General features: G+C 44.4%; 1 protein-coding gene across 3 annotated transcripts in view; it reads right to left on the bottom strand.

Moving 5' to 3' along the window:
• Nucleotides 1-4986: 4986 nt before the first annotated feature.
• Nucleotides 4987-23709, bottom strand: part of RANBP3L (RAN binding protein 3 like) — a 98744-nt gene continuing 80021 nt past the window's right edge. For all 3 annotated transcript variants that reach the window (XM_029578745.1, XM_029578754.1, XM_029578762.1), the window contains exons 13-15: nucleotides 23369-23511; nucleotides 11798-11990; nucleotides 4987-8076 (exon numbers count right to left, since the gene is read on the bottom strand). In XM_029578745.1, the coding sequence (XP_029434605.1) occupies nucleotides 8033-8076; nucleotides 11798-11990; nucleotides 23369-23511 (380 nt within the window). In that variant the 3' untranslated portion in view covers nucleotides 4987-8032. The remainder of the gene's footprint in view (nucleotides 8077-11797; nucleotides 11991-23368; nucleotides 23512-23709) is intronic.

Genomic DNA, 23709 nt, shown 5'->3' with positions numbered 1-23709 from the left:
AATACCAGCATTGTCCATACAAGATATTGAAACCTTTTCTCACTTCAGCAGAGGTTACTTGCCATATGATAGCTAGTATTTCCGATGTCCAGATTTGAAACAGTGCACTTACAAAAGTCACACATTCAGCACTTTGTAAGACCAACATTTTTGATAAGGTGATGACCATTGATGTATTGATTACTATCTAAACCAGTATCTGCCTTAAGAAAACTGGTTTTTCCTCTCTTCCTTATCGCACAGTACAGAAAAATAGCAGGAAACTTAAGATAACAGACAATAAAGGTGAAAGGTCAGCTGGACAAAGGAAACCAGGACTTCTGCTAGAAGTCAGCAGAATTCAAAGAAAGAAATGGGAGAAAAACAAGATTACATGATCTACCTATAAAAATTAACTACTAATGTCTATATAAAAAAAGGAACATATAAAAATTAGGCCAAAAAAGGAAATATATGTTGGCTCTTAACTTACAGCCTCAGATGCCTTTGCCCTTCATTGGGGCTAGGGCCTCCTGTATGCATATCCTCCAGTTCCACCGATGACAAAGACTTTGTTGAAGCTCAGGGAGGACAAGGGAACTATGATTCTCATAGCCTCCCCATTGGCTGAGACAGATCTGATTTTCACTCGTTTGGGAGTTGTCAATCTGGAAACCCATCAGACTGGGGAATTCACCAAATCTCACCACCCAAAATTGGGGCTGATTGTGACATCCCAACTTTTCAAGCCCTGTCGCTCACAGCTTGGATGTTGAGAGATTGATTTTGCAACCCCTCAATCTCTTGGATGATGTATCTCGTGTCCTCATGGTTTCTAGAAAGACTTCCACCAGAAAGTCCTATGGATTGAAGTGGAAGAAATTTTCTGTGCAGTGTGAGCAAAAGGCTCTAGACCTTTTCTCCTCCTCACCGAAAAACTGCTTGACTACCTTTTACAATGGAGAAGGTACAGACAAGGGCGACCAAAATGATAAAGGGAATGGAACAGCTCCCCTATGAGGAAAGACTAAAGAGGTTAGGACTGTTCAGCTTGGAGAAGAGATGGCTGAGGGGGGATATGATAGAGGTGTTTAAAATCATGAGAGACCTAGAACAGGTAAATGTGAATCGATTATTTACTCTTTTGGATAATAGAAGGACTAGGGGGCACTCCATGAAGTTCACATGTGGCATATTTAAACTAATCAGAGAAAGTTCTTTTTCACTCAACGCACAATTAAACTCTGGAATTTGTTGCCAGGGGATGTGGTTAATGCAGTTAGTGTAGCTGGGTTTAAAAAAGGATTGGATAAGTTATTGGAGGAGAAGTCCATTACCTGCTATTAATTAAGTTGACTTAGAAAATATTCACTGCTATTACTAGCAACAGTAACATGGAATAGACTTAGTTTTAGTACTTGCCAGGTTCTTATTGCCTGGATTGGCCACTGTTGGAGACAGGATGCTGGGCTTGATGGACCCTTGGTCTGACCCAGTATAGCATGTTCTTATACCTCTCTGAAGCTGGTCGCAAGACTAACTGTTAGAGCTCATTTGAGTGCAATTGGTGCACTTCGCCATGGTGTAGGGGTTAAGCCCATCTCTGTACAGCCTATAGTTATACATTTCATGCAGGGGCTGCTTCATTTGAAGCTCCCCTAAGGTCTCCTGCTGTATCCTGGGACCTCAAGGTGGTTTTGGCTCAGCTGATAAAAGCTCCTTTTGAGTTACTGCACTCCTGTGATCTGAAATACCTGACCCGGAAGGTCATGTTTTTGGTGGTGGTCACTTAAGCAGCAGGATCAGCGAGCTCCGGCCCATAGTGACTTATCCACCTTACACTAAGTTTTTCATGATAGGGTGTCTTATGGATGCACCCAAAGTTCCTGCCTAATGTGGTGTTGGACTTCCATTTTAATTAGTTCATTGTCCTACCAACATTCTTTCCCAGGCCCCATTTGCGCCAAGGCGAGCATGCCCGCACAGTTTGGTCTGCATGAGAGTCTTAGCCTGCTATCTGGAATGAACAGAAGCCCATAAACAGTCCACCCAGTTTTTTGTTTCTTTTGATCAAAATAGGCTGGGGAACACTGTTGCCAAGCAGACACTTTCCAATTGGCTAGCAGACTGCATCTCTTTCTATTATGGCCAGACTATATTGCATCTTGGGGATCATGTCAAGGCTCACTCAGTTCAAGCAATGGCAGCTTTAGTGGCCCACTTGCAAGATGTTCCCATAGAGGAGATCTACATGGCTGCAATCTGGAGCTCCAGCCACTCATTTACATCTCATTACTGTTTGATAGGAATGGCTGGCAATAGCAGGTTTGGCCAATCTATTCTTTGGAACTTGTTTGAAGTTTAGAACCTTTCAGGTTGCCCCTCTCCGGTTACCAACAAAATGTTGTTGTTTCTGTTGTACCTGTTGGCACCTGTTTTGTAGCTAGAGATTCACCTGTGCGAGGACTGTCTTCCTGCTTGTCCTTGGAAAAAGAGTTGCTTCCCTGTAACATGTGTTCTCCAAGGATAGCAGGCAGTCCTTACGAGACCTGCCCACCTCCCCGTGAAATTGGGTCTTCACTTCATGAGTTTTATTCTTTATTATTTTCTTCTTGATTCTATGTTATAAGACTGAAGGGACCCGACATGGACACATGGTATATTGCATGCCGGAGCATGCGCAAAAGCTAAGTCAAAGTTTTAGAAACTTTGACATAAGTTTTCTATTCTGGGCTCCATCTGATGATGTCATGCATGTGTGAAGACTGACATCCTCCTGTCCTTAGAGAACACCTGGAACAGCTAAGCAACTCTGCTTTCTCAAGTTGCTACATTGGTTCCCTCTCTGCTTCCACTATATACTTAAAGCTCCCCTTCTAAGAGCCTTCATTCTGCAGCTCCTTATCTGTCATTTCGCTCTCACTACACCCTTCCTCAAACTCTGTTCATCAGGCAAGTCACTTTTATCTGTGCTCTTCTCTTCCACTGCAAATTCCCTACTCCACGCTTTCCACTTTGCTGCGCTGTAAACTTGGAATAGACTACCTGAGTTGGTGCATCATGTTCTCTCTGACCATACTCAAATTCAGTTTAAACACTCACATTTTTGAGGCTGCATTTAACTTCTAACCACTTATCTACAATAAATGCACTTCTCATTTGCTCTTGTGTGCCATGGATGTTTGTCTTGACAAAATTGTAAGCTCCATGTAGCAGGGACTGTCTCTTGTGTGACTCTGTGCAGTGCTGCATCTGTCTTAAAGTGCTAACTTTATAAATGATAAATAGTAGTAGTGGTAGTACTGTTGTTTAACAAAACTCTTGCAATCAGCCAACTGAAGTCCAGAGATTTTTGTCTTTGTAAAACCAATTGAATCGTCTTCTGAACAGCCAAGGTTGGCAATGCAGCATTGCCAATAGGGAAAATGATCCTGCAGCCTGTGCCCTCCAGCTCTCAGCTATATGCCTTCCTGCAGGTGCAACTCAGGCTTGGCACACTTAATGCTGTCTCAGTCAGCTCCACACTGGAACTGGCCAGGCATGGGAATGTAACAATAAGCAAAGTTTCATCTATGGCACCACAGGTTGGGACGGTGACAATGAACCACAAGCAATGCAACACCTTCTATACAGTTAACTGCGTGAAGATGAGTGTTCTGCCAGTGAGCTGGTGGGAAACTAATGAACAAACCACTTCATTGACAGACAGTGAAGCAGGGCTTCCCAAACATTTAGCCAGTGACCCCATTTTAGTATTTGAAAATTCATATGACCCCAGATGAGAACCATTAACAAATTAGTAGGAGGGCAGCTCCCCTCCAACCATTCCACTTTCTCCACCTTCCGATGGATCCCTCTTCTCAACCTCCACCCTCTAGACAATCCTTTGTCTCACCCTCTAATTCTTCTAGAAAACCCCTTACCCTTCTCCCCTCCAATGGACCTCCTGGCTCAACCTCTGCTTCTCCAGCCTATCCCTTTACTCCCCTCCAGCCCTTTTTACATCCCCCAGCTGATCCACCCTCATCCCCATTCCCTTCCTATAATCCCAGTTTATCTAGTCATCCACTCGTTATCCCTCATTCCTTTTCTCACCTCACCTCCTCAAACTATATCTCACATCCTCCTACTCGACATTCATCCCCCAATCTTGTCATTCCCCCTCTCTCATCCTCCACAGCCATTCCTATCCCCACCTGAACTCCCCTCAAATCTTCTGTCAACTGATCCTCCTTCTGAAACTGACAGCTGACCCAACATTCAAATCTCTCCTGCATCTGATCCCTATCTTCAAACAGCCCCTCTAAGCACTCCCCTGGCCAGGGTCAACAGAAACATTTTCCTTTGGAGCCCAGGCCAATAGTCAATGAAAATTGGTGGGTATCTGATGACAGCAGCAACATTCTTCTCTTTGGCTGAATACAGGAGTGAGTGAAGAGAGAGAAGCAGTGGCAATTTCCACACCTGTGCACTCACTGACCCTCTCCCTTCATGGGTGGTCTGGAGTTCAATGGTGAACTGCAAGTGACAGTGGCATTAATGACGACTATTAGCATGGGGCTTGTGCTCCATTGCCAGCTCATAGGCCCTGCACCTATCTCATACAGGGCTTCCTGTTACCACAGACACTCATGTGAGAGTAGGATCACTGTATGGCCTATGGGTATGTGCTGGCTTACAGGCCCCACCTTGACTACTTCTAATGTTATTGCTGCTGATGCCTGAAGCTCACTGTGATCCCAGTTGGCGACTGAAGATTTGGGACCACATGTAGGGTCACGACCCACCGTTTAGAAAGTCTTGTGATAAAGGCTGGTGGGAGACTACAGGAAAATGACAACCCTGCAAAAGAAATTCTTACAATCATACAGTCCCTATTTACAAAGGGAGGCATTTCTTCTACTTTAATACAATTTTATAAAGATTTTGCAGTGCATCTATAGAACCCCACCTGGAAAAGAATATTAGGGTTGTTCAAGTCAAGAATAAATAAGACACATAAAAACATAAAGATAAATGATATCTTATTTTATTGTGCTGTTTAAATAGCATGCATAAGCCAGCATTTAGTGTGTATTCATTCTAGAAAGGGAAAAGATGTTTTCTTGACTGTTCTGTAGGTGGTAGAAGTAAACCACCAAATGGCAACAACACACTTGCCAGGACTCTGAAATATGTCAGTAAGAAAAAATGTTTTAGCAGCACAATTTGCTAATGTGGGCAAATATTGTCAATTTTATCATAAACATACTCCCCAAACAAAAGATGGCAATCAAACATGAGGATGCAGCATACTGTGTTGCATGCTCATGTTTGATTGCCATCTTTTCCTTACTGAAAAACACCCCATTTCAAAATAAATTACACCTTTACAATAAGTAAACAAACCTTTACAGTATGAAATAACTCTGGGGAGAGGTCTGATAGATCTGACCTCTAGAGTTCCTGCATTTATATTTCCACAGTAACAAGTAAAAACATTATAAACCCTTAAATCTATTCACGGAAATTTAACAGAGTTGAAGCCATCACCTCTCTTCTGTGGTGCAGACAAACTCAAATTTCCTGTAAAACATACCCCATTACTGTCAAAGATTACTACAACCAATCCAAAATGCTCTGAACAGTTTTCCCAGATAAGGCAGAAAGGCAACCGGTAGAAAAGATGCCAAAACAGTTCTGTTGGGATGCCACTGTGTGAGCATTGCTCATGGCAGATTTTCTGTTAGCCCTAAGGATGTCTCATCAACACATTCACTTAATTTAAGAGGAAGCTTAACAGTGCTGTAAGAAGGTCTTTGGTCTGCTGCAGAAGAACAACACTGAACTGCTTTAAAATAAATTTAGTCATCATCATGGTTGGGGTTTGTTTTTTTTTTAAAGTAGATAATTTGGGTCTTGCGTGAGGGAAGCCTAGATGAGAAAAGCTCAGAGGATCATGTAGACATGCCGGCTATGGGCCAGTCCTTCACCCCTGCCGTGCCTTGTTTCCTGACCACAGGCTTGCTTAGCTGAAAGTATCAGAATACTGCTCCTGTGACTTTGGCAAGGTTGGAATGCAGGTAGGAGGGAAATCAGAGCCTGTGGAAAGCTGACACAAGAGGGGAGATTTTGCTGTAATCCTGTAGACATTTGGAATTTTGGGATCCTGAATGTTTCTCTCTTCAATTATAAAGTGGAAGATTTATAGAACTTGATTCCCTGAATGATATTATTCAGTACTAAAGGCTTGAATTGCTTTCAACACCTCTGTCAGAATCCATGAATATGCAATTATATTGTGTGTGATTACTGTCCTGTTATACCCTGTGGGCCTTCTTTTCATAATAAATTCTATTCTATCAAACTGAAAGCTTGTCCCCAGAAGGCCAATCTTGTACAGTGTGTTTCAGCAGCTAAATCCTGCTATATTAGTACCCACTGCAAAAGAAATCTCCTAGCATGCTTCTAATAAAGAGGAAGGACAATAAAGCCACAATTCTTGTGCCATTGCTGCAGGCCTGTCTCAGGAGTGATGCAGATGCGCATACATTTCAACTCAACCTCTGCTGACAGCATCACTTTCTAACAAATAGATACGAATGCTACTTGACAGTAGGAATCCTGACAAAAGGACAACTGCATTTAAAGAAAGAGAAACATGACAGCAGAAAGAGACCATATGGCCTATCTAGTCTGCCCATCCACACCAACTGCCAAATTCTCCAATCCCTACCACTCAGAGATCCCCCTGGCTCTTGTCCATTACCTTCTTGAATCCAGATACTGTTCTCCTCTTCACTACCCTTTATGCTAAAAAAACAGCCTTCCGATCCATGTTTTTGTAGTAAAATATCTGCTAGCCATTGAACTGTGAATGCATTGTTATCAGAGACTTTTGTTAATTTAACTGTGATTTCTTCAGACTTATGTTGCCGATTTTGGATTATGATCAGCTAAGCCCGCCAACAGGCAAATTACCTAGTTCTGGACATGGTTAGGATTGCAATTCAACCTCTCTCTAACAAAGAGAAAGGTAATTCAGTGCCATGGTCACAGTTTTATAACTAAATCTGCTTTACTGAAAGTACTTTTCAGTTCTTCTGCCAGAATAAATTGCAAGGACTCTAGTTAAAGATAAAATTAATTTTAAAAAATTTAAATCTATATTTCTTAAACTTTGAAATTATGATTTTTATGACAGATAGTATGCACAATAATGTACAAGGTAAACATTCAAATATCAATAGAAGAATATCATAAATGATTAGCACAAGTAATATATGTACAAACAGGGAATTTCCTACCCCAGTGAGCATACAATGCAAATAGAAATTGATTTAGTGCAATAGTGCTAAAGTAGCACAAAATTCCAATGTATTAATATCATTCAAAGACTACACAAATGATAACAAAAATCATTTTGAATTTTTGGTTAGTGGGTCTACTCTTGGTAATACAAAATATAATTGCTCTTGTTAAATACACATTGCTCATGTCACAAAAAATCCTATTGCGACCCCAAATATCACACAGTTTGAAAGAATGTTTAATAAAACAGTATGCATACACCTTTCTGCTTATAACTAAATTTATAAAATGTATACATTTATGGAAAAATATAATTACTGTACATGAAAATAAATATTGCTTTACATGATTCACATCTCCAAAATATAATTATTGCTAAAAGATTTTACCCATCAATATGATAAGTAAAGATTAGTTTTAGCATCCTTTATTGATTAATGGTGTGATGAATTCCTAATTCTGAAGAATTTGAGAAGACAGCTGGAACATTGGAAATCATCCCATTGTTTCTTTCCTACTGCTGTAATACAAGGCCTGCCCAAAGGCCAATCTCTGGGGAGCAGGAATCTTAAAGTGCACCTGAGGTCTTTACTTCTGAGGTATAGAGAAATGGAAGCGCTTCCTGATAAATCGGTGGGTTGTTGCCTCACTGCAAATCAGAAGAAGAGCATAGATAACTAGGCAAGACAAATAGCGACAGTCCGGAATTTTCAGCAAGATGAGTTTGTTGCATACTCTGAATCACCAAAATCCCAGGCTGCTGTCAGGAGTAGAGGATGGGTTGTCTGCGAATCCATCTTGAATGATCTGGTGTAATTTGAGAAAAATCAGTTTAATTCTGTTTCATCCTGACATACTTAGCCACATACCAAACACTACACGTTCTTATTCTTGTTAAATTTCTATCGTCTTATTCTTCTTCTTTTCCCAGTTAGAACCATCCTTGTTTTATTGTAACTGATTTTTTCTGCGCACTGTTATAACTTGTTATAATTTGTAAATATATAAAATGTATACTCATGTTATATTTATACACGTTTATAATGTATTGATCCACCCCTGTTTTATGTAAACCGACATGATACGAATCTCCGTGAATGCCGGTATAGAAAAACTCAAATAAATAAATAAATAAATAAATAAATAAATCTCCCTTGCTATGCCTATGGCCCTTTTATATTAAAATAAAATATCCTAGCAAGTATCTCATCTGGCCCCACTGCTTTGCCCACCTGTAGCTTTCCTAGTTCCATAAAATCTTTTTCTTCTGTAAATGGCATGACATCTCCCTTCTGCAGTGAGTATTTAACAAAATTATTTGTTTAAAAGCTTTCCACTTTTTTCGTATCTTCCACATATGCCTCCTTTTTTTTTGAATTTTTCAATCCCACCTCTGCTTTTCCTCCTTTCACTGACACGCCTGAGAAAAGTCTGGTCACATTGTTTTACTGTCTTTTCTCCTGCTTTCATCTTCACCATCCCGACTGCTTGCCCTGCTTCTTTCAGCTCTGCTCAATGTTCTTCCCTGTGCTCTTATTTATGAGATCCTTTTCACTTGATTTACTTCCTAACATGAAAATTTGTAGCTCACTGTTTTTCTGCTTCACAAATCCCTTTCCCACCCTGCCAACCTCTCTTAAGTCCCTTCCCCACTATAACAAAGCTGGTACTCCTACAGCCCAGGACTTTGACTTTTGTGTGACCCCTCTTTGCTTTAGCTCTTATAGCAAACCATGCCATTTTCATGGCTACCAGAGTTCAGGTGACCAGCTAGTTGGACACTAGAAACACTTCCTCCTGGTCTGGTATTGCTCCCCCCTCTCGTGGGTTCTGTGAGGAAAGCCCAAGGAAGGATGTCCAGGATCTGTCTTAATTTTAAGGGATCCACAGATGGAATGTTCCAGTCAACATCTGGCCAATTAAAATCTACTATCAGTAGCACGTTCCCCTTCTTTGCAATCCTATGTGTGTCATTGACTAGATCTCTCTCCAACTCTTGTCTCTGCTGGAGGTCATTTTAATGTAAAAGGAACTGCCATCTCCCCTTTCCAAGGTAACCCACATCACCTCCTCCTTTTCCCATACCTCCAGCTGTTATTTTAACATTACTGTTTATGTGAAGTGCTACTCCTCCCCCTTTTCTGCCTGCCCTGTCCTCCTTGAAAACATTATAGCTAGGTAAGGCTATATCCCAATCATGGGACTTGAACCATGTTTCAGTGTCAGCCTTAATATGGAGATCTGCCTCTGCCATTAGGACTTCCAAGTCTGGAATCTGATTCTCTAAACCAGGGATAGGCAACCGCTCTGTAAGTGCCACAAACAGGACTGGTTTTCTGGAGACCCATAATGAATATGCAGGAATTATATCTGCACGCACTTCCTCCACTGTATGCAAATATATTTCAGGCATATCCATTGTGAATATTTCTTTTATTTAAAGTTTATTTATATACCACCTTTTGGCCCTAAGACCAATCAAAGCAGTTTGCTATCAATAATATTTGCAAGTATAAAGAATTTTGTGGTATTTAAGGAAAATAGACTTTCAATTAATTTTCTAGTCAGTAAAAGTTAGTGTTTGTAAGTATTAGGATTGTGAGTTTGCAAAGGTCATTCACTTGATCTGAAAAAGTATGAGTACTGGTTCCTAGGCAGCTAGTCACTAGTTTAATTCCCACCACCTTCCCATCTCTCATCCACCCCAGTCCCTTTTTTTTGTTATATTGATTCACCCCTCCCCCAATTAAGAGGAAAGTCTTCAAAATACGAGTCGGTTAGTGATTTAGAACATACAATTAATCCTGATTTTCACGATTGCCTAATTTTAGTGTTGTTGCTGGTCATTGACAATATAAAACATAAGTTTTATATAGTCGTTCTACAATTCTTCCCCTTTCATATCCAAGTTATTTTTCCATGTTTTTTGTAACTTTCTCACATCCAAAATATTGTTATAATATTTGTTAAGTTTCATACTATATTTGTTCTTGTATTGGGAAATGTTCTTTACTTTGTTACTCTCTGCCTTTACTCACATTGTTAATTGTAAACCGGGTTGATGTGATTCCTATCATGAAACTCGGTATAATAAAAATAACAAATAAATAAATAAATAAATAAATAAATAAATAAATAAGTCACCTTGTTATTAAATTTAAAAACCTTAGATTTAAAAGACATCAAATAAACAATTTAAAACCCTAATCAAATTAAAAAAAAACCCTTAAATTGATAGACATACTTATTCCTTAATCAGCTTTTAAAACTTTAGCAAAATTAAGAGGCAGGCCGAAGTGCAGCAGCGAGTTGGAGGGCCATCTAGTGCCACGTGTATGATTATCTACCAGCTGGTGAGGGGTTGTATGTGTGCACCCAGTGCAAAGAGCTCCTGGCTCTCAGAGAACAAGTCCAACTTCTGGAGGTCAGTGGAAGTCCGGGAGGAGCTGAGGCAGACAGAGGGACAAAGCAGAGCAGTCCCAACTCCAGTCAAGCAGCCCTTGTGCTGCTTTGGAAGAGCAAATGTAATTCTGGCACCGTTTTGGGTGCCACTACCTCTGCCGGGAGACTATTGCAGACTTCCAGTACTCTCTCACTAAAGAAGCATTTCCTCTGAACCTTTTCTCCCTGCAGTGTCACTTCATGACCCTTGTCTTTGAATTTCTTTTTCAATGGAAAATGTACCTTATTGAAACCTGTCAAATATCTATTTCTATCATCTTCCCTCCACCCCGCCACCCCTCCCCCCCCATCCCTTTTCCTCCAGTGAATACATACTGAGCGTCTTAAGCTATTCTTTGCAGGGTTTGGGTTTGCATGCCTTGTATCATTTCAGTGGGCCTTTTCTGAACCACTTCTGTTCTCTCTGTGAAACCGTGTATGGGGTGCGGGGAGACACCAAACACCATGCAGGGTCAATTTTAGCAAACTCAGGGTTTTCAAGTAAAAAAAAAAAAAAGTGTGATGATGTCACAACATGCTCCGAGCTCCCCGATATTTCCATTTTTCTTCTTTGGAGAGAGATGGCTTCCATGGCATGTCATTGTATTTCAAAATTACAGACACTAACCAAGGGCTCGATGATACTGCAATATGCTCCGATGTGCTTGAGATTACAACTGAACCGAATTGTTTCCCTACAGGAAATCAAGTTAGAAAACAAATACACGCTGCTTCTAAGTGTGTATGTGTGTAGAGGGTGTGGGTTGGTCACTGGCACATGAAGAAGATAAGCCAGGTGTTTGGGTGGAAGGGGCGGGGGAGTTTATAGGACTCTCTGTCTGTAGAAGAAATTTAAATTACCGTAAATTGGGCAAATGGTTCTACAGTTATTAGCGACAGAAATGAGGATTTTATAAAGCCTATTTTTCTGTAGGAAAGTAGAGCAAAAATACAGGTCTCTGCACAGTCCTTGTTCACCAGTTACTTTGTGCAAATGCTCTGCCAGCATATTACTGGCTGGGTAATGACCAGCCTCATCATGCTCCCTGACCCTACTCCCCATCCCAAGACTTTAAATGTAGCCAACCTGCCAGGCTGCTGCCAGTTTGAGTAACCTCCTCATCCTCCTCATCATCACTATCATAAGTCAGTTGCTGAGATCCTGCTTCCGGCTCTGGGTCCATCTGGTTGGAATCCGAATCTTGCCCTGTGGAGCTTTGCAGCGCAACAAGACGATGATGTATTGCTGCGTACATGCGCCCGATGTCTTTAGCACTAGCCTGTGGAAATGAAACGTGTATATAAACAATAAGCAGGATCACTCCTGGCCATATCTGATGGCATCACAGAGACAATGAGCATTCAAGAAACATTTAGGTATCATGACATAACATGTTCAATACGTCAGCCAGCGGTCTACTAAGTTTATCATCGAGGGTTCTTGCCAGTTCTACTCCACTTGGTCAGATGCTCCGTTTAACAAGATGATTTAATAAGTTCCTAAGCGCTCACAAAAGCAATCTCCAGCCCATCACTGACATTATTCAACAATCAGCTGAACCTTTGTCACTCAGGAGGCACCTGGTGAGTAAAGGTTTATTATAAATCTGAGTTAGAGATATTTAATTTGAGTAGAAGCTGATATCTCTCTCTCTCTCTCTCTCTGAAGATTAGAAAAAAACAATATGTAAATTGTACTGGGACAGAGTGGGAGCTAGGCATAAACATCAGGAAGTTTTTCTGGGCAAGTCAAGGCAGTGAAGACGCAATTCATGTCTGTGCTTTGGAGGACCATCACTGCAATGATGAGACTAGGCATGTTGGAGGCGGTGGGAATATAAAATAGGGGGAAAATCCCTGGGTAGTTTTAAATGAAGCTTCATGGTGTAAGAATTGGCTCCAATTCAGCTGAAAGTTCAAAGGAGCAGGAGGAAACTGCACAGTTTAATAATAAAAAAAAAAAAGCCAAACCGCACACAACATATCTAATTCAGAAGTGTTACTGGCTACACTAACATGAGCCCCCAACGGATGCTCCCTTATGCCTCTCAAACCTTTGCCTCAACTCAAAAGACCCTGTGGGCTGAAGATCTCTTCCCTGCCTCAAGTCAACATCAAGTGTCCCAAGAAAGAAAGTGCCCAACCCACCCCCAAGCAGACTTCACAGATGATCCGCAGTGGCCGAGCGCACCTCCCACCTACACCCCCCACCCATCAATATCCTGAACACGGGACTCCAGGACCCCAAACCACACCCTGGGACCCCTTCCCCTTTGAAGATCTTCAATTGGTAAGTTAAAAGCAGGAGGAAGCGCCGTTCATCCCTCTGCTGTTGCTGCTGAATTTAAAAAAAATGTAACCTGATGACCTCATACGCTCCTTTACCCTCCAGCAGCACATGCAGCTCATGTTTGTCAATGGATGTGGAAGAGGGCATGGGGGTCTTGGATGGGTCTGCAGCCTGCATGTCTTGATGGCTGCTGGCGGGGGAATCAGGCCGGTGGGGGCAGGGGACGGAGGAGGTTACTCAGGTCTCAGGGCCCTTGATGTTGAGTCAGAAGAGAAGTGGGGATCTTCAGCTTGCATTAAGATTTAGGAGTTGAGTCAAGATGGGGGATGGGAGGGAGATGTAGCTTCCATCACAGCCCACGTTAGCAGGCATCAGATAATGCTAGAACTTAATTACATCCTCCGTACAGAGGTTAAATTATAGCATTAGCCAGTGGGTTAATACAAATTCACCTCATTATTCAGTTTTTACAAAAGATATCCAGTATGGGGTCAAATTAATTAGTAAAATACAGTATAAGTAACATAATTAAACTAAAATAAGAAATACATATAGACCACACATACCCAACCTGAAACCAAAAATTCCCCACTTTTCCCTCTCCCAGGCAAAGGGCCATTCTCTAATGGGATAAACAGCCTCCCAGTACTAACTTCCATGGGACTAGCAGAGTGCCACTCACATACAACTTTTCTCACCCTGTTAAAATCTGAAACTCCATTCACTAAAGCAACAGAAAGTCCAGAGCCACAATAATTCTGAATTATAGCTTTTGAATAACCTGGGCAAAGCCACTGTAATAGCTTAATGTCACAGACTGCGAGTCCTTGGGCTGTGTTATAGGTAGTACTACCTGACAGCTGGAAATGACTGGGCCCACACCAACAGTAGGCAGACCCACTATGGGCTGGGACAGAGAAGGCTTCACCTATACTAGCTCCTTCCCTCGCGGGTTGAATTGTTGGGTTCTGAGGCTGGAAGTACTTAAGACAAACCTTGCAGCAGGAGGAACGATCCACGAGACAGGCAGGCTGCATTCAGACAGAGTCTGTAGCCAGGCAATGGATCAAGGCAGGAGGAGGTCAAGACAAAGTCAGAATCCGAGCTGAGGGTCAATGCAGGCAGGAGGCAGACAGGCAGAATCTAGCCATGTTCCAAGTCAATAATGAGAGATCAGTCAGAGGAGAAGAATAGGAGTTGGAGGTAGGGAACTGGAAGGCCTAAGCAGAAAGGAGAAAAAGGCAGGAATAGAGAGATATTGGAATAAGACAAGGTGGGAGCTGGAATGAGGCAAGGTAGACGGACTTGTTGCCGAGGCATCTGCCAGCTGCAAGAGAAAGGCTCAAGTACCAATGCTCCATTGATGTCATAGTGCTATTGATCCTCTCTTGCCACGGGGCCTTTAAAAGCCAGTAGGTTGGGTGTGCATGCCTAAGGGAGGCTGGAGATAACGTCTGAATGGCAGCGTCCTGCCACGTGACAGCGGAGGTGTTTCAGGACCTAGGCCTAGCAGCAGGTAAGTTGCACTGGCTACAGGATAAGCCTCATGGTTGGCACGAATTGATGCAAACACAATTCTTGCATTCATTGGTAACTAGTGAAGACTAGCTAAAATTGGGAAAATATGTACTGATCATGTGGCATAGATTACATGTACAGACTCTGTATAAAATAGGGTCAAATTTAACACAATTAACATGTTTCTACTGCTTATGTCATTGCCACTAAAGATATTTGTGTGTTCAGAGACAAACCAATGTCAATGATAAACCCAAGACTATGGACCTGGCCTTTAACATCAATGTCAATGTCCTGAAGCTTAATCGCTAGATGTGGACAGAAACTGTCTCCCATATGGATCCATAGGGTTTCAAAATTTCCTGGGTTTGCCTCAACTTGCATCCACAAAGCCAGTCAGAAACTTGTTGCAGACACAAGTTGAGATGTCCTTTAGTGTGACTTAATGTAGTTTCTGGTAACTCATTTGAAAATTCACGAGCTACTTTGCATGCGATGGAGCTCATTTCAATATTCTTCAAGTTATATCAGATTTTTGCATTTAACGGTAATACATGTGCTTGTATCATAATCATTAATGAATGTTAATTTGATAATACAGCTGTTTAATGCACATTTTTGCTTTAATGATCTTTAGTGAATGGGTATAAGCTTTGGCTTGTGTATCAATAATTTAAATAGTAACGTTATTTACTGTTTATAGAATTATCACAGCATTTGCATATATTTTTAAGGATGTGTTCTGAAAGCTCAGTAAAGAAATACTAAATGTATTTATTTATATCAAAGGGGTAGGCTATAGAGCTCTAATCCTAATTTTGCCCATTGCTGCATGACCTTGGGAAATCACTGTTATTCTCTTAAGAGGCGAAAGGAAAATTGGTTCTTACCTGCTAATTTTCATTCCTGTAGTACTATGTATCAGTCCAGACTCCTGGGTTTTGCCTCCCCATCAGCAGATGGAGACAGAGAAGTTTTGACTGACTCTGCCCTATATTCTGAGGTGCCACCTGCAGTCTGTCAGTATTTCGTTGTATCAAAGCAGAACACTATATAAGAGTAGAATAAACCACTAACATCCCCCCACAAATTGGGGGAAGAGAAACCTCGCCATGTTAACTATCCTGCTTACAAACCTCAAGTAGGAACAGAACTCGCGACAACTGTGAAACAAGTAAAAAAAATACTCTGCAGGGCCAATCAATGGGAACAGAAACGAGCGGACTCTCAACTACACCCATAATGAAAAAAGGGCGGGACTCTGGACTGATCCGTGGTACTACAGGAACGAAAATTAGCAGATAAGAACCAATTTTCCTTTCCCTGTATATACTCGGATCAGTTCAGACTCCTGAGATGTACCAGAGCTCTTCTAGTTGGGGTGGGACCCTAAGAGAGCCACTCGGATCACGCCTTCGCCAAAGTCGCCGGTATCTGGGGCCTGGACATCCAAACGATAATGTCTAGCAAAGGTGTGCAAGGACTTCCAAGTGGCCACCCTACAAATCTCTTGGGCAAAACCATCTGACATTTCGCTCACGATGCTGCCTGTGAACGGGTAGAATGTGCTCGCAGAACAACTGGAATCGGACGACCCTGTAACAAGTATGCTGAATCAATAGCCTCTTTCAACCAGCGAGCGATTGTTGCCCTAGACGCTTTATGTCCTCTTCTTAGACCACTCCACAGCATGAACAGATGGTTCGACATACAAAAAGAATTAGTAGTCTCCAAATAGTGTAATAGAACGCGACACACATCCAACTTTCACAAGTCTCTCGACTGAGGATCGGAGCGATCTTAAACTGGAAATGAAGGGAGCTCCACCAACTGATTCAGACGAAAGGAGGACATGACCTTTAGGAGAAAGGAGGGAACCACCCATAAAGAGACCCTCTGAATCCGTGATTCTCAAAAAGGGCACCCTGCAGGATAACGCCTGAAGCTCAGACACCCGGCGAGCTGAGGAAATATCCACAAGAAAAACCGTCTTTAGAGTAAGATCCTTTAGCGTCGTCCTCTTCAAGGGCTCCGCACACAGCGACCTAAGAACAAGATTGAGGCTCCATGAAGGACAAGGATTCCATTCCTGAGGGCATAAATATTTCACCTCTCGGAGAAAATGCGCTATGTCCGGATGCGCAGCTAAAGCTACCCCCTGAATTTTACCTCGGAAGCAACCTAGAGCCACCACCTGCACTCTTAGAGAGCTGCACGATAAGCCCTTAGACAAGCCGGCCTGTAAAAAGGATAAGATATCAGACACCAAAGCCCAAGAAGGGTTCACTTTGTGTTCTATACACCAAGACTCAAAAATCCCCCACACCCCGACATAAGCCAGGGAAGTAGAGGGTTTCCGTGACCGTAAGAGGGTAGTTACTACTGCATCTGAATATCCTTCGCTCTTCAGACGTTGCCTCTCAAAAGCCATGCCGCGAGACAAAAGCAATTCGCCTCATCCATACAAACAGGTCCCTGGCATAGAAGATTGGGAAGCTCCTGAAACCTCAAGGGACCCTCTATCACCAGGTTGACCAGGTCCGCAAACCATGGATGCATCGGCCACTCCGAAGCTATCAGGATTACCTCTGTTGGGTGAACCTCTATTCGCCTCAGCACCTTGCCGATGAGAGGCCATGGTGGAAACAAGTACAGCAGGACGTTCCTTGGCCAGGCGAGAACCAGGGCATCCACTCCTTCGGCTCCTGGCTCCCTGCGTTGACTGAAGAATTGAGAAGCCTTGGCATTGCGAACCATTGCCATCAGGTTCATACTCGGAGTGGACCACTGGTCGCATATGAGCTGGAATGCTTCATGAGAGAGCTCCCACTCCCTGGGATGGAGCCTGTTGCGACTGAGAAAATTGGCCTGAACATTGGTCAACCCCGGCGATATGGGAGGCCACAATCCTGGCCAGGTGCTGCTCAGCCCAGCTTATCAACTGTTGAGCCTCGATCGCCACCAGTTGGCTCTTCGTTCCTCCTTGGCGACTGATGTAAGCCACCGCAGTCGCATTGTCGGACAGAACTCTAACAGACTTCCCCTGCAGGAGTGGTAGGAGAGCCTGCAACACTAAGCGTATTGCTCTGGTTTCCAAACGATTGATCGACCACCAGGATTGCTCCGCCGACCACTGCCCCTGCACTGACTTCTCCTGACAAACCGCTCCCCAGCCATAGAGACTGGCGTCTGTAGTAACCACCGTCCATTCAGGAACCTCCAGGGGTACCCCACAGCTCAAACTGTCGGCGAGGAACCACCAATCGAGACTATGACGCGCAGAGTCTGTAAGAGGAAGGTGAAACAGCTCGGACACTGGGTTCCAATGGGAGAGTAATGCTGATTGCAGAGGTCTCATATGAGCAAAGGCCATGGGACTAACTCCAGAGTGGAAGCCATCGAACCAAGGACCTGCAAATAATCAAAGACTCTGGGAGGATGTTTGGATAACAAATCCCGGACTTGCTCCTGTAGCTTGATGATGCGGTCCCCCATCAGGAAAACTCTCTCCTGATGTGTGTCGAACAGGGCTCCTAAGAATTCCAACGACAGAGGGAACCAGGTGGCTCTTGGCAGGGTTGATCACCCAACCAAGGGATCGTAACAGTTGAAGTACCCGTTGAACTGGCAGAGAGACTCTGATTTCGCTCGAATCAGCCAATCATCCAGATACAAATGAACATACAGCCCTTCCCATCCAGAGCTGAGCTGCCACGACAATCATCCACAAGATGGTAAAGGTCCTGGGCGCTGTGGCCAGACCGAACAGCAGGGCACGAAATTGATTCTCCCATGATGGAGAACCTCAGAAACATCTGGTGGTCGGACTGGATGCCGATGTGCAAGTACACTTCGGTTAGATCTAGAGTCGCTAGGAATTCTCCCTTAGGCACCGAAGCAATGACCAATCTCAGGGTCTCCATGCAAAAACACGGGACCCGAAGGTATTTGTTGACTCTCTTTAGATCGAGGATGGGGCGAAAGGTGCCTTCCTTTTTTGGTACCACAAAGTAAATGGAGTAACGACCCTTGCGGCGTTCCGCAGGAGGAACTTGGCAAATTGCTCAGAGATCGAGAAGGCACTGTAGGATGTCTCACACCACCCGCTGCTTCTCCTCTTACGAGCACGGAGAGATGAGAAATCTGTCTTGAGGGTGCTGAACAAAATCTAACGCGTAGCTATGTCTTATTATATTGAGGACTCAATGGTCAGACGTTAGTTTGACCCATTCCTTGTAAAACAGAGACAACCTGCCCCCTACGGACAGAACCGAGGAATGAGCCATCCTGGCATCATTGGGAAGACTTAGGTCCTCCCGCTGACTGGGGAGCACCCGCTCTATCGAAGCGGTGTCCCCAAAAGGGCTGGAACCAGGACTGCTGTTTGCCTGAGTTCTGCTGAAAGGAAGAACCCGAAGACCTTGAGGACCGGGACCGCCGATTCCCTCAAGAACATGACCTAGGAGGAAAGGAACTCCTCTCCCTGGGCTTATCTTCAGGAAGCCTATGGACCTTATTCTCCCCTAGGGATTGAATCATATCCTCCAGGTCTTTCCCAAAGAGGAGTTTGCCCTTGAATGGCAGAGAACCCAGCTGAGCTTTAGAGGAAACGTCCGCGGCCCAGTTCTGTAGCCAGAGTAATCTGAGAGCAGAGATCCCGGATACCATAGTCCTGGCTGAGGTTCATAAAAGATCATAAAGAGCATCCGCACTATAAGCCATAGCCGCTTCCAGCCTACCGGCGTGAATGGTCTCCTCCTCCGACAGAGGGGCAACTTTGTAGCTGTTGGACCCAGCGGAGTCCTGCTCTCAAGGAGAAACTACTGCACATGGCTGCCCGGACCCCCAGCACCGATACTTCGAATATCTTCTTAAGCTGGATTTGAGGACTGTCGCCCCGTAACTGGAATAGTGGTCTTTTTGGTGACAGCTGATACCGCTACATCCACCTTGGGAACCCATAGGAGGTCCAGAGCTTCTTCTGGCAAGGGGTACAGATTGTCCATCGCCTTACTGACCTTTAAGCCCAAGTCTGGAGTATCCCACTCCCTGAACAACAAGTCTGTGACTGAAAGATGAAATGGAAAGGACCTGGTCAGACCATGGAGACCAACCATGACCAGATCGATCGACCTCATGCGGGAGTCCTCCTGAGGTGAATCAATACTTAATTCCTCCAAAATTGCGGGAATAAGAGGGCAGAGCTAGTCTTTTCGAAAGGGACGGACCACCTTAGGGTCATCACCTTCCACCACGTGGGAGCCGGGATTGGAAGAAAGACTCTGGTCCTCCTCTGCAGCTGCACCTTGAGGAGGCCGGGCCCGCTACTCTAGATCCTCCTGCTCAGAGGCCTCGGAGGAAGAATCCTGCCGTGGACGGGAGGAGCTGGTTCGGAGGGGGCGCTTGGGTTTCGAAACCACCATGCCCTCCGATGTCCTTGTTCTCTTAACATCAGGGCTCCCGATTTTCACGAAGACGGGACTGCGCGAGAGTGAACGCTGTCTCCTGCGTGCTTCCTAGCTGACCTTCTGGCCTTGAAAGCTCTATGTAGCAGAAAGATGAAATCTGAGGAAAAGGATGATGAGTCTGAGGCCCCCTCAAGGCTCTCCTTCGCCGCCCCAATGTTTCCATCGCCTAGGCCGCCCCCCCTTGGGGGCTGTATGCTGCGGGGAAAGGGGAGGAGGGGATTCCCGTCCCCCCATCGCTGCTTGCATCACCAAGCAAAACTAAGACAAAATGGCTTCCGTTCCCGTACTGAGCGGGAATGGATCTGTGGCAGCGAGCCACGAACGCTCGGGCCTCGCAGGCTCCTGGCGAGATCTTGAAACACCACTCCCAACTGCTAAAGAAGTGCCTTTCCCCCCACGGGGAGGCAGGCCAAGCCCAAGCCATCGCACGAAACGCACTCGAATCACCACAGACCTGGCAGGCCACACTACGCGGCATCTGAGCAGATTAAACAGAGCCGACAAGCGAAATTGGCAGCTGAATTAGAGCCGTGTTGGCAGTGGAAACAGGCACAGAGAAAGGAAGGACGATGAGAAACTGTTCGGTTTTTGTTTTTTTTTACAATCTGGTCGGCAGCGCTGGAGCGCGGGTCCTGTCCCTTGTGAGGAGAGTGAGCTGGGCTACCTGGTATCACCTCAGTAGATTAGGAGAGCTATGCAGCAGGATCCTCGACCCCTGGCTCCACTAGCCTCAATACCAGGGGGGATGGTCCCCTCAGGACCTGCCAACCCCTTGGGAGGCTGAAAACTGAACTCTTCTTCTGCCACAGTTAAGTCTAGTTTTTTTTGTTTTGTTTTTTTAAAAGAGATAATACTGCTAACTAAACTCCCTCAAATGTCTTCTTTCTATTGCTAATACCTTTTTTTTTTTAAACTAAGGAATAACTACAGACTGTAGGATTTTGCACCTCCACCATCTGCTGGAGACTCTGCCCTATACCCTGAGGTGCCACCCACAGTCTGTCAGTATTTCTCTGACAGACTGTGCCACCCACAGACTGTGGGTGGCACCTCAGGGTATAGGGCAGTCAGTCAAAACTTCTCTGTCTCTATCTGCTGGTGGGGAGGCAAAACCCAGGAGTCTGGACTGATCCGGGTACGAACAGGGAATTGTAGTTACTTGCTGTGTCGCCTACCCCTGAGCATGTACAAGTCTGTAGTTTGCATAATGGTACTGGTGGTATTACATAAATTGTTATTTTACTGGTTGAAAACTAGTAGTACTACACAATGCATGAATAGTTTTGAGGTAGAAGTTGTGGTCATTGCCTATAGCTTCATTCCCGAAATTTTTGTAATACTCATCACATTACAGTACAAGCTGTAAACAAACCTGAAGCATTGTGCCAAGAAGTCAGTCTGCAAAACTATTTCTTCTCATACAAAGAACTCACAGTTAACAACATGCAGTACTCATCTATCACAAAGCAACAGATTTTCTCCAGTGAATAACTCTAAGAAAACGGAACTCTGTGAGTCATACAATGGAAAGAAATCTGGCCTTGTGGCTGAAAATGTTACGCCGGAGGTGAACCCTTGGCTGAGGGGGGTTGACGCTACCCGTAGGAGGGATCCTACGGGTCTCCACCGTCGGCAGGTGGAGAGGGCTGATGGACGGAGGCCAGCTGGCGCTTCAACAATACCAGCCCTCGTTCCCCGTGGGTTGAGCCTTTGGGTGCTGGGGCCGACAGGACTTAGGTGGCCTCCGTCAGTGATCATCGATGGATGGATCGAGGTCAGCCCAGAGGCAGCAACAAATGTAGTGATCAGTCTGTATTGGATGAGGCAGAGTCCCGGAGACCCGGGCACCAATAGGAACAGTCTGACAGAGGGCGCCCGAGCAAGAGCAGGCCGAAGCCGGAGTGAACCACGTCCAGGACAAAGGCTGAAGAGGCATCTTGAAGCAAGCTGGGATAAGGGCTGGTGGCAGTCTGGAAGCAGTGGCAAGCAAGGCTGAGGTCTAAATGAGGAGACAGTCAAAAGGATGGTCAGACGAAGCAGAAGTCCAGGGCTAGAGAGAGGCAATGGAGTAGTCAGGAAATGCAGAGGTCAAACCAGGTTAGCAATCCAAAGGAGAAAAAAAGGAACAGGAACTCAGAAACAAGCAAACAGGAATGAAGGCAATCAGGATCAGGAACAGGAGAAGCAACAAGAACTTGACTAGCGAGGGGACCTGTTGCAAAGGCAATTTGAGAGAGCGGAGCCCGGGCTTATATACTGGAGTTCAGCCGACGTCATCATCTGGGGCCGTGGCCAGGTTCCCGCTGCGGGCCCTATTAAAGGATCAGCTGCGCACGTGCCTAGGGAGGGGCGCGGTGCTGGTCGGGATGGTGTCTCTCCGCGGAGCATCAGGAACTGTAGCAGAGCCGGAGGCCCCAGGGGCGGCCCGAGGATGGAGCCGGTGGCCCACAGCCGCCAGAGACGAAGGACCAGGTGCTGGATCACTTTGAGAGTGGTGAGGGGGCCGAGCCGCGGGTTTGCCGCAGCTGGCGCGCGTAACGGAAAATGCTTGATCGTGGTACACTTCCATTGCCATCAAACTGTCTATGCACAGCAGAGAACACCAAGCCATGATTCATCATCAGACTATTTCATGGTCAGCCATGTAACTTGTTCTTGTAAGAGTGATTACTAACATTCCAGGTCCTAAGCCAGCATTTTCTGGGAAATAAATGAAAAGCCGATAGCCTCTTTTCCCCAAGTGCTAGTTATCAAGAAGACTCAACCCAGCTTTCACCAGGCACTTTCCTTTGCCTTCCATTCACCAAAGAGCACTGTGCTGATTTTGGATAACACACCATTTGCATTTTCATTGGTCAGTTAAGTCAATGGTTAAATATTGTAAGAAAAGGTAGTTGTTGATTTTGCTGATGAGGCAGCTGCTTAACTATTCCCATGTATTGTCTACATCTCTCATAGATTCTATAACTTCTAATGGCTTGCTAGCAGACCAATATATGTTTTCATTTGCTGACTGGGAAAACCAGAGTAAGGCAAATGCTTCACTGTTATTTGGCTCCCAGCTGCAGAAGACAATAAAGCGACTTGGTCAAGGTCTTAAAGAGTTGGCGGCACAGAGGGAGGTCTAAATCATAACCCAAACTTCAAACCACTAGACAATTATTTCCTGCTGCATGAATAACATCTACATTTTATTCACTTAGGACAGCATTATATTGTGCTTTAGCAATGGTACCTCTTGACAGAAAAATGGACAAAAAATGGAGAGGAAATGGACAAGAAAACTTAAGTACTTACTTTACTGGCCTGTCAGAACTGAATGAAAACACAGTAAAGTGGCTGTTTTTTCTGAAAGTATACTGGTATAAGAGATTCTTCTTACCTGTATTAGGAATACTTGGACAGAATGATTCCCAAGGTCTGTAGCAGTCATACACAAACACTTTCTGTTTGCTCTGTCTATTTTCATTTGAGCCCAAAGTTTGGTATTGAAGATCAACCTCAAACTACCCTGGTGTCGCATAACTAAGAGAGAAAAAGGTGATATAAGTTGAAGATTTCAGGCAAATTCAACTAAGCAACAATCTCTCTTGCTGGCTACTACAAATTATGAACCCCTCACTATAGCTATGATAAATCAGCTTTTCAACCATTTACAGGTTACTTTGAGTGTACACTCGGCATACAGTTTATTGCCTTGGATTTGGATCAGTATTCATGGTT

The sequence above is a fragment of the Rhinatrema bivittatum genome, chromosome 1, assembly GCF_901001135.1.
Source record: "Rhinatrema bivittatum chromosome 1, aRhiBiv1.1, whole genome shotgun sequence".
Classification (NCBI taxonomy): domain Eukaryota; kingdom Metazoa; phylum Chordata; class Amphibia; order Gymnophiona; family Rhinatrematidae; genus Rhinatrema; species Rhinatrema bivittatum.
This window is presented reverse-complemented; position numbering and strand designations above follow the sequence as displayed.